The sequence below is a fragment of the Condylura cristata genome, unplaced genomic scaffold (genome assembly GCF_000260355.1).
Source record: "Condylura cristata isolate star-nosed mole 26May11 unplaced genomic scaffold, ConCri1.0 scaffold00009, whole genome shotgun sequence".
In the NCBI taxonomy this organism is placed as follows: Eukaryota; Metazoa; Chordata; class Mammalia; order Eulipotyphla; family Talpidae; genus Condylura; species Condylura cristata.
The window spans coordinates 39,000,841-39,018,496 of NW_004567110.1; the positions used below are offsets into that span (position 1 = coordinate 39,000,841).

Genomic DNA, 17,656 nt, shown 5'->3' on the forward strand with positions numbered 1-17,656 from the left:
CAATCCTTCATCCACTCTTTTCTCACAAGTGTCAGACCTCCTGGTGGCTGGCCCCTCCCAAGTCTTCAAAGGCATCATCTCCCATAAGTCACTCACAGGGCTGATCCCATCTTAGCAACTGCTTCTGGAAGGACTCAAAGTGATAGAGAAGCTTTTACTACCTCTCTGAACTAGAAGTCTGACCTGCTTACAAATGAAAGCAGGTGCTTATTTCTTTCTGTGCTGGATGAACCTTTGTAGAAATAGCAAACGATGAAAAAAGAAGTGTTAGTGAAATCAGTGATGTGTCATACTGAAAAGGCTTTTCTCTCCATATTGTTGAAATTATTTTTAATTGACTCATTTTCTCATCAAATTTCAAGTAAATCCAGCTTCTGTAATCTCCATGTTTGTTAATTCCTTATCATAAGCTCATGGGTTCATTTCAAATACAGAGAAAAGGAAAAATAACAGCTTTCCAATGATTCAAAAAAAGAAAAGAAGACAGATTAAGTAACCACTGAACTGCTGCCTATTAGAGGTCTATTTGCATTTGAAATATTTAGAACTGCCTAATAGCACAGAATTGAGAGAAATGTTGAATGGGTAATTCTACCATCATTTAATCAGCATGCTCTTACCGTAAATGCACCTATAAGCCACTGCTACGCTAGTATGACAACCCAAATAAGTAAAAAATTACCAGCAGAGGTGGAAATTATTATTTATACCTGATAGCTGTACACTTGTTTTTAGTGATCCTTTTTACATTAACTATTAATTCCAGCGTCCTATGACTATAAGCTATTTGTATTGTTTTCAGAAGAAATGTGAAACGGTAGCCATGGTGCTTGGCTTTCCCGGGACTGCAGACTTCACTTGGCTTTAGCCTCAGCCCTATTGGGCTTTACTAACCGGCACTCCTGCACCTTTTATTACAGGAAATTAGATATGCCCCAGCCAGTAGCCACTTAACTGTGTTACTGATCTGCTGTTGTGCCCCGCAGTAACCTTTGCATTATCTTCTGCCTGTATCACTTTCTCCGGCTTATTCCTTTGGGGAAGTCATATTCCTTGTGCCCAAAGTGTACAGCAAAATGTGCAATTGTTCAGCCTTTGGATATTTAAGAAATAGGGTTGATTTCATAGTGCTTATAATTGTGCTGTTATGAACAAATTAAGAATTATTGAATGACTATTTTTCTAGGGACAAAATACGTATATTGACAATCTGAATTGATCTGCCATCCAATAAGTGCTGTAGGAATTGATGGAAACATATATTGGTAGCATGGTTAAACAGCCAGCACACAGGGAACAGAGCCAGTAGTGTGGTTATGCATGAAAATCCTCCAGCAATAACATGCATGCCTTCGCTCATTTCCCGAAATCTGGACATTTTCAGGGATTTCTGTAAAGCACTAACAAGTTGTGGGCCAAGGAATTCTGCCTAAAGCAATACTTTTCATGTAGTAGATATTATTGAATTGAAACTTGCTTATATTATATTAATAGGACAGTATTTTCAATGAAAGCTAAATCCAGAAATAAAATGCCCATAATAAACACTTTAGAGAACCATTATCTGGTTCACTGAACTGAAACTGTTATTTGATTTTATTTTGTCATCTTTCTTTTTTATTGAGCTAATGTTGGTTTACTGTCTATGATGCAGAGGGATAGGATCAGACCTCTTCAGGTGTTTGTTCCCAAGGCACCCACAGTCCAGTCCATTGCCCACCCCCAACCCCCGCACTGTGTTCTCCCCTTTCTTCCCCACACACCCTGCTCTGTAGGCCACAATTCTTCACTCATATTTCTAGATGTGCTTTTGGTTTGGTTTTCTCTGACTCTGTGAAACAGCAATTTAAATAAATCTTTAAAATAAAGATAAGTTGACTCACTTCTGATCATGAAACTAAAGATAAATATCTGAGTAAGAGCAAATATCAGATTGAACCATATGAAATTGCCACTTGTGTAGATAAAAACTAGTGATAATCCACAATTTCAACTTAATAGTGTAAAATATTGGTGTAGGGGTTAAAATTAGGGTATATGAATTGAATTGGAATTTAATCACTGAAAACATTTTAAGCACATTATAAGAACTCTATTTAAAGCAAATCCATAGAAAGCAAAACACTCTTTTAAAATGCGTAGTAAGTCTGTAATTCAATCTATGTCTTGTCAATTTAAACTTCTACCTGCTGTGATTCATTAATGTGGAATCACCATGTATATAAAAGAAGTTCTTTTGTTACAAGATTATTGAAATGTAATAGAAGAAAAACATATGACCTAAAATTAACTGCACTTCATTCACAAATACATTGTGGCTATAGATTTTACATTTATGTCTCAAATTTAAAGCAAGGTTATAGAGATGATCATGAAAACATCCTTTGGGGTTTGAAGATCCATCAAGTCACTTGCATAAAGCAGACCTGGCTGACTGCAAGTGCCTTTAGAAAGTTGCCAGAATCTCCATATTTGGAAACAGGGCAATAATAATCAGCCTTCAGTGACAATTTAAAATAGTGTGCCTAAATGTCAGGTATAGGGATCGTTCAATAAATATTAGCTATCATTAGAAGGTAAATGCAGTTTTTTAAAAAGATTACATTTTTTTTTAAATCCAAACTGAAATTAAAGCAGCTTTCACAGGGACTCATGCAGTCTAGATCACTTACAGTTTGTCTCTCCTGTCAGAACATAAAATCCTGCTAGAATTTTCCCCAGAAGTGGCTAAAATCTGCACACAGTTCCCAGGAAGGTTGAACATGAAATATATCCAAAAATTTTACTATAATTAAAAGCTCCCAGTTCCCTTTCTGCCTAGAGCATAATAGCGCTTAGCCCTATCAGCTCTCTTTGGCCCAGAGGGAGAGGTCCCTCCTGGAGGGCAGGGCCTTTCCCCAGACCACTTAGCCCAGTGTCTTGTGTTTCCTCAGCAGTGAAGACTCCAAAACTGCTTACCCTGGGGAGAGGGAGCTCCCTCTGCCTCTGGCCCCTGGGAGGCTGACTGGGGATGCTTGGTTGGGAACAAAATGAGTCCTCTCCCTAAAAAAACAAAAAGGTGAAATGACTATATCGGTCACTACTAGCCCACACTTAAGTCTGTTGACAACATAATAGTGTTACTATTTCAGGTAAAAGAAACAACAGCAATAGAAAAAGCCCTTTTTAACCTTTTTGTTTAATCTAGAGAAAATAAGTCTCCTTGTTTTTCTCTAATTGACACCTCTCCTGTAAAAACTGTCATCACCATAAAATTGTGACTGTGAGTTTTTACATTGTTGAGGCCTGAAGGATTTAAGAGCGCCAAACAATAACATAATTAACCCCACCAGTAAGTCTGGAATGACCTAACTTAGGCACAAACAGAATAGTGAGGGACACAATTTTGATGAGTTTTCTTTTGGAGGACAACTGAAACATTTGTCTGTGGGCTGTTGACCTGCAGACTGCCTGGGTGACTCGGGACACTTCAACCCCATTAGCCCAGGCCCCACTGCCCCCACACATGACCCAAGGTGCTCCCAAGACTCTGGGTCTAACTGGCTGGTAGCAGAAATGGACAGCAGCTGGGCTAAAACCTTCCAGAAATATCCAGGAGTCCTTTACAGATAATGTGATAACCTTGTTTTGGCCGTTGCTGAGTAGCAGCAGGCCAAGTGGGGACGTGAGGGAGAAATAAGTAAAGACTTTGCTAACCCAGAGAGCTGGGGAAAAAGTGTGGCCATCCCTGGGCATGAAACGGCATGGGCGCCTCCAACTCATTTCATTTCCTCTTCCATGTTCAATGCCCACACGGGTCCACATGGAGATGCTCACACACAGAGCCAGACACACACGCATACATATAGGACACAAACCCACACTCACGGAGCTATACACACAGATACAGGCACAGAGACCCACACAGCGCCAGGCATCAACTCACAAAGGCACAGACTCAGAGAGACACACACACACTCAAACCTCAGGAACCTTGACGCAGTCTCTCTGGTCTCCTACCACATGGCACCAAAATGGCAACCCCAAGAGGATGCTCCCCTGCGCAGAGAGGGCTTTGTGTTGGAAGAGAAACACAATGATTTAAAAACCCCCTGTGACTCCTGGGAGAACACGTTGGCTGCAATCAGGAATGCCAAACCTACAAAGCAAAAGGCCCATCTGGGGATGTTCACGATGCTTCCCTGAGCTGCACTTCACAGCCTGCTCACATCAAGAAGTCCAGCTAATCACACAGAATTGTTTTCAGGGGATTTGGAAGTTATTATTTAATAATGTTATTGCTGCCATTCTAGAGTTCACTGATGGGTCTGTGAGCCTTTGTGAATGTAGAAAATTAGCACAGACACTGGAACAAAATCAATTTTGCATAGCTAGGCCAACATTTTTAAGGCCAGTAAAAAGGTATTCATATGAATGATTTATTTAATAGCTGAATTTTTGAGGAATTGTTTTCCACAAGAGGAACTGAATAAATTACCAGGTCTAATAAGATGCGAGAGAGCAAAGAACCGACTGCAGAAGTTTTTCAACTATGCTTTCTGTGCTTCTCCCTGCCATCCCTCGTTGACTGTTGACCATTACTTACTGCTGATGTGTCAGTAAGTTACAAACGTTTATTAAGGACTCACCCCAGGCATAGTTTTAGTGCGAGATATTAGGAATAGAGAGCAGAGAGCTTGAGTCCTGCTTATGGGGCCAGAGGAGCAAGCGCAAGATGTTGGGAAGAGACAGTATGGTCTGGGGGCACCAGGCACTCTTGGCAGATGTGAGCAGACTTCCCAGATGTGGATGGAGCAGATTACTGGAGGATGAGTAGAACAGGGCAGGTGGGAAGGGGGGTGGTATTGTTCCAAGCAGTGCATAGCTGTGCAAAGGTACAGAGAGGAGAATGCATGTTCTTATGAAGAATTGCCACTGGGGGGAGCTGCAAGATAAGATCGGTGGACAGGTGGCTAGACCCTGCCAGGCCCAAGAGCTTCCTGCACGGGAGTTAGATCTTATCCTGAAGGCAGAGTGAACCTGCCCATAATGTATAATGTATTTCTCCACATCCCTATTGCTTTTAGCATGCAATGCCCTTCCATTCTATGCAATCCTCCTGTGGTTTTGAAGTCTCTTCCACCTCCACCCTTCCTCATACCTCAACTTTCCTGACATGCTGGCCACTCCTCCTCACTACAGGTTTGAGCCAGCTGGTCTCAGCTTTCCTCTCCTCAATCCTGCCTCATCCTGGTGATCAGCTCCCAACTCCAACTCTGCCCTCCACCCCTTTGAGCCTCAACATCTTTAAGAATTCCTCTCCGTATGGAGAATCTTGCTCTTTTTTTAAATAAGGCATATCTTTGGTTTACAATACAAGTTCAGAAGTACAGCTTCATACCTTATAAAGGGGTATATTCTGCCCCCCACCTGCCACCAAAGGTCTTGTTACTATTCACTACCAAATTGACTCCCTCTACCGGTTACTCACACACTCCGCCCCCTCCCCCTCTGGTAACCACCATTTTGTTGTCAGAGTCTAAGGTTTTATTTCTGTTTTGATTTCATTTGCTTTCTTTATATTCCACGTGTGAGTGATAATCCAATGGTATTTGTCTTTATCTGTCTGGCTTATTTTACTTAGCATCATCACCTCAAGATTCACCAGTGTTCCAAATGGAAAAAATTTCACTTATTTTTTTATTGAGACTTATCCCATTATGTATCTGTACCCCACCTTCTTTATCTAGTCTCTTGTCAGTTTGCTTCAACTGTTATTGAACTTGATTGAAAGCTGCAATTTAAAAGGCTGAGATTTAGGATGTTTCTCAAACTGCTAAAAATGAAGCTTCCATAGGGCCCAGCAACCTCACTCCTACATATCTGCCCAAAAGACACAAAAACACCGATTCAAAAAGACACCTGCACCCCCATGCTTATTGCTGCTCTGTTTACAATTGGAAAGACATGGAAACAGCCCAAATGCCCAAAAGTGGATGAGTGGATTAAAAAGATGTGGTAGATGTACACAATGGAATATTACTCAGTGATCAAAAAAAAATAAATGGAATATTACTCAGTGATCAAAAAAGATAAATGCATGCCTTTTGCAGCAACATGGATGGAGCTGGAAGGGATCATGCTTAGTGAAATAAGCCAGAAAGAAAAAGAAAAATACCAATGGCTTCACTCATAGCAGGAGCATAAAGGAAAGGAGGGGGAGGGAATAATAATGAACAACTATATACCAGGGCTGGAGTGGGATGCTGGGAGAGGGGTGAAGTGCATGGGACTATGGTGATGGCTCACAGTCATTTGTTGATGGGAAGCCCATGGGGATTACAACTAACATGGAAAAAAGCACAAAATGATGTAAAATTAAACTGTTATAATTTAAAAATAAAAAAAAAATGACCTTTCACCAGGCAGCTTCGGAATCACTGGCTTCTATTGCCCTTATGTGTTGTGACAAGTTGGTTCTAACATCCCCATCTTGTTGATCAAGGCCACTGGTGTTACTGTTATAGGTAGCTCCCCTCACCCTCCCCATAGTCTTGAAGAGCAGTTAACACTAAAGTGAGGTTAACATTTTCCGCTTTTGCCATAAGATTTGTTTAGGATGGAAATGAAGTTTTTGTATTTAATCACCTATAATAGCTATTGAATCTAGTTTTATATAAACTCTCCCAGAACTGCAAGATTAGGGAAGGTTACTGTGGCCTTTCCAATAGATTTTATTTTCAGACTTTATTCCTTGTTTTAGGATTACCACGTTTTAAAGTAATTGAACTTAGTCTAGACAGGTTTCAGTAGTTGCTAAGGAACTGGATTAGTGCTAATCTAAGGAATGTATTATTCACTTTTATTTCCATTTGTTACTACAGTACTTTAATTGCCGATAAATGCCTTTTATGACTCTCTGGGGTGTAAAACATTTCTGTCTTAGCTGGTGGGTTAGCCAGGAGAGACTGTGTTTATATGTGCCCTCTAAGTAGAGAGCATTCAGGATCAAGTGGTTCAAAAGGAGAAAAAGGGCTTCTTTTGGCCCCAACAAGAGCTGACCTTGTGAGCGCAGACCACTGCCGAGTGCTTAGAGCCAAACTGACAAAACCCACCAGAGCCTCAAACCCAGGGCCCCGAGGCCGTGTCTGCTGTCCCCATGCACAGTCCTGATGGCCTCTTTGTCACAGATGATGTCATTCTGCAACCTGCTGCCATAGTCACCAGGCAATCAATTCCTCAGATAAAAGATCAGTTGTCAAACCCGGGAAACTCATTTTCTATACAGCAGCCAGTGTGAGCTTTCTGAAAAGCAAATTTGATAGCATCACCCCAACCTGACCTGACCTCTCCCAGCCCCACTCTGCTTGAAACACTTCCTTCCTTTCCAGGGTCTTTAAGATAAGGATTTTAAAACCATGACAGAATTTGAAGGTGTACCAGGATCGTCTCTTCCCCAAGAGCACTGCACATGGAGTTCGGCCTTTCCATTCCTTCTGAGGTCATCCTTGCCCAGCCTCAGTCCTGAGCGCTTCTCTGCCATCAGCTCAGCAGTGCCAATGCTCACGTCCACACGCCCTGAGCCAGCGGCCCTCCCCTTAGCCGGGAGGAGTACCTACGCAGAGCTTTGTAAATTCATACTACTGCTGCCTGGTATTCCAGCCCTCCCTCTTACTGCTCCTGCCCATAAATTTAATGTTTATTTGTACATGTTTGGGAAAGACCTCGTTCACCAGCGGGCCAGAACTCAGAGGGCAGGCCCTACTGGGTTTTCTTCAATACTATATTTCCAGTACCCAGAAGCTACTAGCATACCACGAGAACCCCCAGCGCAAAGATTGAAACAGGCACACTAAATATAAAATCCAAACGGCACCCCAACCCCAGCCTGTGCTATTGTGTACAGCCCTCAAGAGCCACGATGTCACACGCTGTCTCTTTGCCAAGGCACCAGTGCAAAACTGCAGGGAGGGCCCCAGCAGCTGTTCCTCTGTGTGCCAACTGCCACCTCTTACAGGGTAGCTCCTATGAAGTTATAACAGCTTTGTTCTTTATGAAAAATAACACCATCACCACCAAAACTAACAAGAAAAGCAAAGCAACAACGGATACCGCTGATGGCAGATAAGAAAAGCAAGTGAAATAATTGAATGCCCTCCTCTTTGACGGGACATACAGGTGATAGGTGTATCATGAATTTGGAGGTTAATAATAGCTAACATCCACGGAATGTTTACTATGGGGGAAATTCATCCCGGTGCTTGCATATGTCTTCTCATTTGATCCTCTCAACAGATTTATTTTTATCCTCCTTTTACAGATGAAGAAACAGAGATGGAGAGAGGTTAAGTAATTTGCCCAAGGTCAGATGGCTAGTATTGGCAGAGTGGATCTGGAGCCTGCGTTCTTAACCATTGCCTCGACTTGCTCTCCCAGAGAGGTCAGGACACTTCCCTAGCAAATATCCAGGAAGTTCTTCAGTCATAGACTAAATATTATCTATTCACAGAGAGACAGTTGTTTCTCAGTCTAATCCTTTGGGTTTAAATTAAGACTATTCAACAGCTAGGTCAACTACCTTTAGCCCTTCCTTTTCCATTACATTTTCTATTTTGACGCAGTTCTAAATTACAGATTGTATTCATTTATCTCTTTCCGGGATCCATGCATGTTCAGTGGTTTCTCTCTACTTGCAAGAATACAGCAAGCTGCTCAGCCTGACATGTGGCCTCCATGATGTGGCCCCAGCTCTGCTTTTTGTTCTTATCTGCACCTTTAAATAGGGGTTCTAGGGGGCTGCAGGCCAAGGGCTTGCTGCTTCCTTGCCTGAAATGTGATTCTTCCATCTTGAAGACTTCATCCATTGAAGGCAGGTCAAACCGAGGGACAAATGGCATTGAGGATGACAATAAATATTACTTTTATTTGGTAAAGTTTTCAACAATGGATTCAAACTCAGTTTCAGACTAGAAAAAAATATTTAATATCACTGCTAGTGTTTCTTTTCCCTTCACTGTAAATCTACCAGGTCTTTATAGTGGTTTTCTCAAAGTGTAACAAGTTCTACTTTGTGTGTTATCACTTCATGTTTAATTATAAGGATTTGAATTTGCAGCACCAGTTAATCAGTAATTAGATAGTACTGTACCAAAAGAAATTAGACAAAGATAAAAACAAAAACAACTCTGAACAAGGCCATATCATCTGGTATCATTTCATTTTGCATGGTAAAAATACTCCCTGAGAAATACAGGTTAACGGAGTTACTAGCAATGTATTTCTTTGATTTTTTTTTTTTAAAGATTTTATTTGTGCATACAGAACTGGGATACAGGCCAGAGATGTGGAGGGTGAGAGAATTCACCAGAGACAGAGTGGAGTGCAGAACAGGCAGATCAACGAAATACACTGCTGAGGGGAGCAGCGGGCGGGTCAGGAGAGGTCTGCCACGCCATGTGGTCACCTCCGGGGCAGGCGGGAATCGAACTCATGCGGAAGCGGCTCTAGATTCTCAGTGCTGTGCTTTAACCCACTGCACCACCAGGGAGGGCCTCTTTGATATTTTTATTGCTATTAGTGACCCTCTACTGCCAATGGGAAAGCTAAAGAAGATTTAAACACAAAGGCACTCTTGATTATCCTGTTTCCCCTTCTTTTCACTCTTTACTAGAAATCTACTTCATGATACTCAATAATTATTTTGAAATGTACTAATGGATTTTGGCAGTGCAAAATAAATTAGTATTTTATAATGATACCTTTATTTTTTTAAAGATTTATTTATGTATGTATACAAGAGCTGGAATACAGACCAGAGATACAGAGGGTGAAAGGATTCACCAGAGACAGAATGGGGGAGCAGAAAAGTGACCGAAATGCACTGCTGAGGGGAGCAGCGGGTGAGAGAGGACAGGTCTCCGTTGGTCACCTCCCTGGTCAGGGATCAAACTTGTGCTTCAGTGGCTGCAGAGAGCTTCACAGGGCTGTGCTTTAGCCCCTTGCACCACCAGAGACGGCCCATAATGATACCTTTTTTTATTGTTCTTCATATAAAAACACACAAGTCAGTATTTAAATTGTCAATGAGACCTCTAAAACAAATACTTACTTTAAATATTAAAAAAAACACACACACACAAAGAGGATACAAAGTAGTTTAAAGAAGGAGATATAAAGATCCCTTAAACCAAGAGAGGAAAAGGTGATACTGGATAGCAACTGGACACAGGGCAAAGGAACCTTACCCCACAAAGGCATGCCATTCCCTGTGCCAGACCCCTGCGCCTTTTGCCCTGGTTCTTAACCCTTCTGTGAATAAGAAAAATAGAGAAGTCAGCAGCTCCTGTAATCTGGTCTCAGAAGGGGCAAGAGCTCAGCCTGCTCCCTAGTGCCCCACTCTGGGGTAGAGTGGTCCCCACGGTTGGGCTCTGGGAGAACAGTCACAGGAGATCCCATGTCTACATGGCAGTTCACATAACTGGCCTTTCTCCACTGGGGCCTCCAAGGTATTCCATCCTCCTGTGACCATCACTGTATGAGCAATTTGAGCCGACAAAAGACTCAAATTAACTTAAGGTGACTGATAGTCTTTCCCTGGTGTTGTTGCAAGAGACTTTATTTCTGTAAGGAACTGGCATCTCCTTTACTCCCAAGTAGAATAATTTTTGTAAATTGTGGATATTGTGGAATCTTAAGATGGTCAGCCAAATGAGCAAGCAGTTCTTTCCTACGTGTATAATATCCTCTTGCAAACTTCTACAGAGTGAATTTCATTGTGTTCTCAATTGTGCTTCCCAGAAATATTTTTTATTTTTTATTTTATTTTATTTTTTTTTTGCTTCCCTCTTTCCTACAACTCTGCTCGGGGAATATTGTTTCTTGCTTAAATGAGAGCGAGGACTCTTGGCAGCCATAGGAGAAATTTGTTTGGCCCCAGTTGGGACCATGGGCTCATCACAGAGTGCCCAGAAATATTTTTAATTATCAGTCTTTGAAACAAATAATTTATCTTATGACTGAATATTCTGCTGAAAAAAGAGAATAAGGTACTTTGAGAAGAACTATAGAAGTAAATTTCAAAGATTCTCTTCACACCTTGGTTTGGAATGTTAGAATTTGCTTAGTAATTTAGCATTATGGTGGATATTCAAGAGTCAAGTTGTAATAATATTTGTAACTTCCTGATGAAATTAATTAATCGGCCTTATCCCCAAATTGGGAACCCCTTGATTTTTCTCCAATTTAAGAATCTCTTTTTCCCACTGTATTGTGAAGCAATACTACAAATTTTGAACTCTATGAGTTCATTGCTTTTACAAATTATATAGCACACCTGTGAATGAAAGCCACATTTGTCAGAGTGACAATACATTTGTTGATATGGCTTATTAATCCTCTATTGTGCTTGTTCACCTGTTCCCTAATTTGAAAATGTTCATTTCTCCAGAGGTGGTACAATTTATCTGATGTCAGTGTACTACATACATTTTTGCCTCTAGATATTAATTTCTTTATTTAAAGAAGCTTATACTGCTGACTCTATTCACAATGATTATTATCTAATGAACCTTTTTTCAGGGTTAACTGGCCAAAATTAATGAACCAGAGCAAATTCTTCGTCTCAATGTATGATCACCAGTGGCTCTTCACTTTAACAACATAGTAACATATACCTATGACCCAGCCTTCCTTTAGTAGAGAGTAAGCAGAGCCCTAGAGTGAAAACATCCCAGTTTTATTTCCCCCCACACCCCCACCCCCTTTCAGCCAATGACTGTAGCTAATGCTCAAAACAAACACCTGGGAGCCAGCTTCTGTGGCTCCCTTTGTGGACCTCTCACTCAGGGCACTGACCAGTCCTGCCAGATTGTCTGCTACTGCCCCTCACCCCCAGGGCAAGCCACCCTTGCCTGTCATCTGCCCTCTAGCAGTAACTCCTTACTGGCCTCCCTGCTTCTGTTCTGCTTTCTCTAAAAGCGATTCTCCATATAGTAGCTCAGTTATTTTTAAAATATTAATTATGTTATATCTTTAAGCCTACTTAAAGTCTTCCACCAACTCCTTGTTCCACTTTGAATAAAATAAAACACCTCCCACGTCCATAGCACCACTCTTGACTGTTCGGCACTGCTCTCCCCTTCTGACCCCATTAGGTCATTCTCCAAATAGCCCACTCCGGCTCCTGCAGCCTGGCCTTCAGGCTGTCTCCTGCTGGGAGTGCATTTCCCACCTCCTCAGGACCTACTCCTCCCCCTTTACACTTCACCTCAGCTGTCACCTCCTCAGCAAAACCTTCCTGCACCTGAAGTGCAGCCAGTCACTGTGTGTCAGCCTGTTCATGTCCTTCAAAGCACTTGTCACTGCCAGAACTTGTTATGTTCCTTTTTGTTTATTTACTCATATTTGTGTTACTCCCCATTAGCCTTGCCTTTTGTCCACACATCCCCCCCCACCCCCCGTGCTTTGAACAGGGTCTATCCGTCAGCATACTCTCAATAAACACTTGTTCGATGAATGACAAATGGATGAATCCTTCTCTTCCTAATAGATATGATTTTGAGCGAATCCCTTAGTCTTTTGACCCCCACTGCCTCATCTTTACAGTAAAGCTAACAAAAATATTGCATTGAAATAAATATTTCCATTGGAATAAGTTCAAGGAGTAAATGTGTGTGGCAGCATATAACACATGGCATTGGCCCACACAGATGCTGAGTGAACACAGTTAACAGTGCTCTTCGCTATTTTATAGGAAGTCTTCAGAGGAACTGGACATGGACAAGGTGACAGCCGCAATGGTACTAACCAGCTTATCTACCAGCCCATTGGTCCGAAGCCCTCCCGTGCGGCAAAATGGTAAGCCTGCCATATATAAAGCATGAGGGAGCACCTCTGGTTCCCAAAGTAGAACCTTTCTTTGAGAGGTCTCATTCCAATCAAATGCCATGAGTAACAAGCCCTTTTCTGCTAGCAAGAAGCAAGAAGGAAATGTGGAAGAATGGTGACCCCAGATCTATCAGCCTTCTACCCAGACCCCCCACTGATCTCCATTGAACCCTCACTTACCCAGCTCTGTCACCTTTCCAGATTATAACTTTGCAGTCTTTGTGTGCTTTTTGCCCAGGAGAACAGAGATTGGAATTGGAAGTTATTTTCCCCAGCATTATTTCTGTTTGATTGGAGAGGTACTTGGGCTAAAGAACCCTGAAGATTAAACATTTTTAAAAAGTATTCCCAGATGTCTTAATCAAATATAGTTATTTTTTCCATACATTCATTCAATATATATTTTTAAGGGACCATGCTAGATGTTTTGAATACAATATTGAAAAACAGTATCCATACTCCTAGGTAGGATAAGTCTCTTTAGGAGTACTAATCTACTAATCATAGCCATAGGAATAGCTAGCGTTTATTGAGCTAATATGTGCCTGATATTAGACTGGGTATATCTCATGTAATTCTCACAACAACTCTATGATATGTTATCACTATTTTACAGATGAATAAACTGAGGCACATGGGGATTAATTACTTGTAAATACCAAAGTTGGCATTTTTCTGATTCCTTATCTTTCTTACTCCAGATCTACTATCTTAATCATAATATATTATTGACTCACAAAATTCAGGATGATAAATCAGAAGGCTAGCAGGAGATGTCATATCTGGTAAAAATTGGAGTGAAACCTCAGAGAGAAATCTGAACTGAGGATGACGAACCGAAAGACAACATTTTGATGTCACAGGAGTAAATGAGCTGTGTAGACATGGAGACAAAGAGAAGATGGCGGAGGGAGGAGTGTTGAGGCAACTTCATGTGGGAGTGTTGAGGCGCCTTCATGTAAGGGAAGAGAACCTAGGAAGATCGCGAGGGGTGATGGGAGAAATAAAGGAGAATCAGAAAAGTGTTTTCTTTCATGGAAACTAAGGTGGGAAAAGTCATCTTTTGGGAAAGATAACTAATGCTTCAGAAGGTCAAACATGAAAAGACTGAATTCTGCTCAAAAAGAAGTTTGGTAGGCAGTCATTTAGGGAAGCACATTCACAGTGGGCTAGTCGTGCATAGAAGCCAGACTGTAGGTCACTGAAATGCAATGCACTGAGGCCACTGAAAGAAACTTAGCTACAAGGGAAGCCTTGTGTCAAAAGCCAGTGTAGTCAAATATGGATTATGTTGTGGGTCACACGTTATGTAGATGTAAGAAGAGGTGTTAAAATAAATGTATGGAACACCCATGAGTCCTCACCAAAACTTATTGCAGGTAGAAGTAGGAAAAATGATCAGGATGCTGGAAATTAAGTCAGTACCATAAATCACACCTACCATCATGGTTCACAAGCTGGGGTAAGGCCCAGCCAAGGTAATAGCTAAAGTAAACCTGACCACACCGGCTGCTATCCTGGCCTTTTTTGGAGCCTCTTGGCAAGCAGGTGTCCCGATTTCCCTTCTCAACTTGGCTACACTGCTAAGAAGGACTACCACAAAAGCAAAACTGAATGCCCACCCAAAAAACCTAGTCTAGGAAAAAAGGAACTGCAGAAGTTCATGGAATTCTCAGAGGAGGAAAAGTATATTTTAGTATAATCCTTATTTAATAATGTGGGTTCTTTTTAAATTGAGAACATTAAGAATGTTTCTTTGTCCTGAAAAGTTAGAATCCATATAAACCTTTTGCTCTTTCAATGCAAATTTTGTTGGTAGAATTCTAAAAAAAAAATCAGAATTCATCAGTACTTGAAAAATAACTACCCACCTAATAATCTCAAATTACTATCTCTGATTTAATTTTTTAAGCAATTTATGACAAAAAGTTCTGATTTTCTTTTTTAAATAGAAATCATTGTGTTTATGAATAACATATATAGATATAGAACATTGTATCATAAGTGACTTTTTGGAAACTGTTATGATCCTTTTCTGTGCCTGAAAGTATCATATTGTCAGGGTTTGGCTCTGCAAAGAGTTTCTAGCAGTGCCTTTTTTTTGACATGTGCTGACCTAAGAGAAGGAGACATTGCTCTCTAAAAAATATTATGAATTGATTCTGACTTTTTTCTGAAAAAACTCATTTCTATATCACATTCACATTGTCCTTCTGATTAAATAGTGTTTCTGCCGAAATGTCATTCCTAAGTAAGCAAATTAACTTTCGGCATTGACATGAAGCAGTGTAACCACATTGCAATAATAGTTGGTTCTCAAAATAAATTCAGTTCCACATATTTAACATGATTACACATCTAGCACAATGAACTTATTTTATAAGTGTATGCTGCAGTATATTTATAAGCCTCCTGGGCCTGCCAACTGAGTTTGTCACTCTAGGTAATATTACCTAAGGCCCTACATTAGGCTTCTCCTTGAAGCTGTGTTATATGGGATGAAGCATTCTTACTTATAATAGGCAACTCGAATCCAGTGAGTTCTTCCTTCTCTGTGTAGACTGCAGGGAGCAAGATGCTGATTTGGTTTTGTTGATGTTGGCAAGATGTGAGCCTGCATAAATGACATTGGATGCTGCTAGAATCTTGCTTTAATGAGATGGGTAACTTCTGATGTTTCAACTCAAAACTTCACTCCTCTAACTGAACTTTTTACTTCATATACCTAAGGAATATGTGGGAGGTCTATAATTAGGGGAAGGTAGTCAAGAAATTCATCCATGAATGTTAGTCTACTGTTTCTCTTCATTACTAATTATACAAATGTTAACAGTATTTTTTTAATGAGGCAGTTTGGGATTTCCTCCCCTTGTAGTTAGAATATAGCTTTAATATATTCAAAATACACATAAATATGGAGGAAAAATTATTCAAAAAGAAAGTAGAATTTATACAAATGTTAATTAAGATTGGACATCTGGAACAGTAAAGCAAATCTTCAGTGATTAAAAGAACTCCCCAGAAGACATTCTAGCTGAGCAAAGATCTTTCTACCTTAGCAAACATTTCATAATTTTCCTCCCATAAGTGGAAGGGTAAAATTCAACACCAATCTTATCAGTCATTAATACCAATAAACTATTCTCTAATCTCAGCTTTCCTGGAGATAAAAGAGGCTCACATCACAGGACCCACATGCACTGTCAGAGAGAGAAGGTCAACAGGGAGACCAAGCTTTCAGCCTGGGGCCCATCTGCAAATCACTTAACTTCTGGTACCTCAATGTTCTCATCTGTAAAAGGTGCTTAATATTCCTTATTCTGCGAGACAGTTGTGAGAATTCATGAATTTGCGTGAATAAGCTTTGTGAGGGTGTAAAGCACCAAATAGAAGTCACTACCATCTGCTACAATAATAGCAGCTTGGGAAACAACTTCGGGTAACTATCCAGAAGTTATTTCTCTTAGACTTTTAAATCTGAGATTAACTTTTCCTAAAAATATATTCCAAGGGCCACAGTCCCTATGGAAATTCCTTTTAAAAACTTAAAATGGGAGAGAAACACTGTGACCCAATACTGAAAACGATTTACTCTTAGAAATACTGCAGTCAAATGCAGAGTTCCCAAAATTTAGCAAGATAGTAGGCTGGGTTCTTTTCCCTCTTAGATTCATCACTATCACCCTAAGAAACTAGTGTTACATGAAATACACCAGAAAACTGTCAGAAGAATCTGTGAGCATGTGGATAGATGACTGTTTATAAACGTTGTGTGACTTCTTTAAAGAATAAATAGAGTAAAAACTTCCGTACCCAGCTGTTGCACACTACTGAGTGGGCTCACAGTGCTTTCACAGTGATAGGTTCAAGGGCCGGGGTTACCCCTCTTCCCCACCCCGGAGTCCCCCTCGGCTGGGCACTGACGCTGTCATTGGGGAACCCACAGAAGGGCTCGGCGGATCCTGGAAGGAGGCCGGAGGCGTCCCTTCAAGCACCAGCAGCAGCGGCTACTGGAGCTGGAGCGCCCCCAGCGATCAGTCCAACCCGTCCACGCCATCCCCACCGCTGTCGGCGGACAGCTTCAAGCCCTTCCGCAGCCTGGCGCCGGCCGACGACGGCATCGACGAGGCAGAGGCCAGCAACCTTCTCTTTGACGAGCCCATTCCCAGGAAAAGAAAGGTTGGTTTGTCGGCGGCTTCCCGTCCTGTTCATAGTCGCGTCGATATGCTATTTGTCTCCTCTCAGAGAGATGCTGAGAGGGTGAGTCGCACACTCCTCCAGCCCACTTTCGACAAATAGAACAGGTATGTCGTTTAAGGGTCATGAGTGAAGACAAATAAAATGATAAAATAGTGATACATTTCTTCAAAGTACACTTACGCTCCCATCGTGGGCCGTATTGCTTCATTGCTGAGCTGGTGAAAGAGTTAGCAGCAGGTAATCTAGGGGTGAAATCTCATGGAAAGTTATGAACCTGAACTCCAGGCTAGGCTTCTTTCGGTGGCTCTTCCTCCCCCCACCCCACCCCCACACACCCCTCTCTGTAAAATATAATTAACGCCAGTTTCTCTTGTCTGCTTCAATCTTCCCTGAAAGTGGTGTTGGAGAAATCCATCTTACTTTTAGAAAACCGAATGTGAAATATATATGAAAACTGACCTATGAATATATGGGATAAGTATATGTGCATCCCTGCTAAAAACTATGTTTCCTAAGAACCAAAAGGAGTTCTGGTGAATTGATTTAATAAATTAATTATCGTCTTTTCATTTACTGCTCACAGCAGACCTGT

At 41.2% G+C, this 17,656-nt stretch overlaps 1 protein-coding gene across 1 annotated transcript in view; it reads left to right on the forward strand.

Annotated features, from left to right (window-relative positions):
* Positions 1-17,656, forward strand: part of ZNF704 (zinc finger protein 704) — a 130,644-nt gene that overhangs the window by 82,878 nt on the left and 30,110 nt on the right. The window contains exons 2-3 of the mRNA XM_004679776.2: positions 12,731-12,834; positions 16,811-17,043. Coding sequence (XP_004679833.1) covers positions 12,731-12,834; positions 16,811-17,043 — 337 coding nt within the window. The remainder of the gene's footprint in view (positions 1-12,730; positions 12,835-16,810; positions 17,044-17,656) is intronic.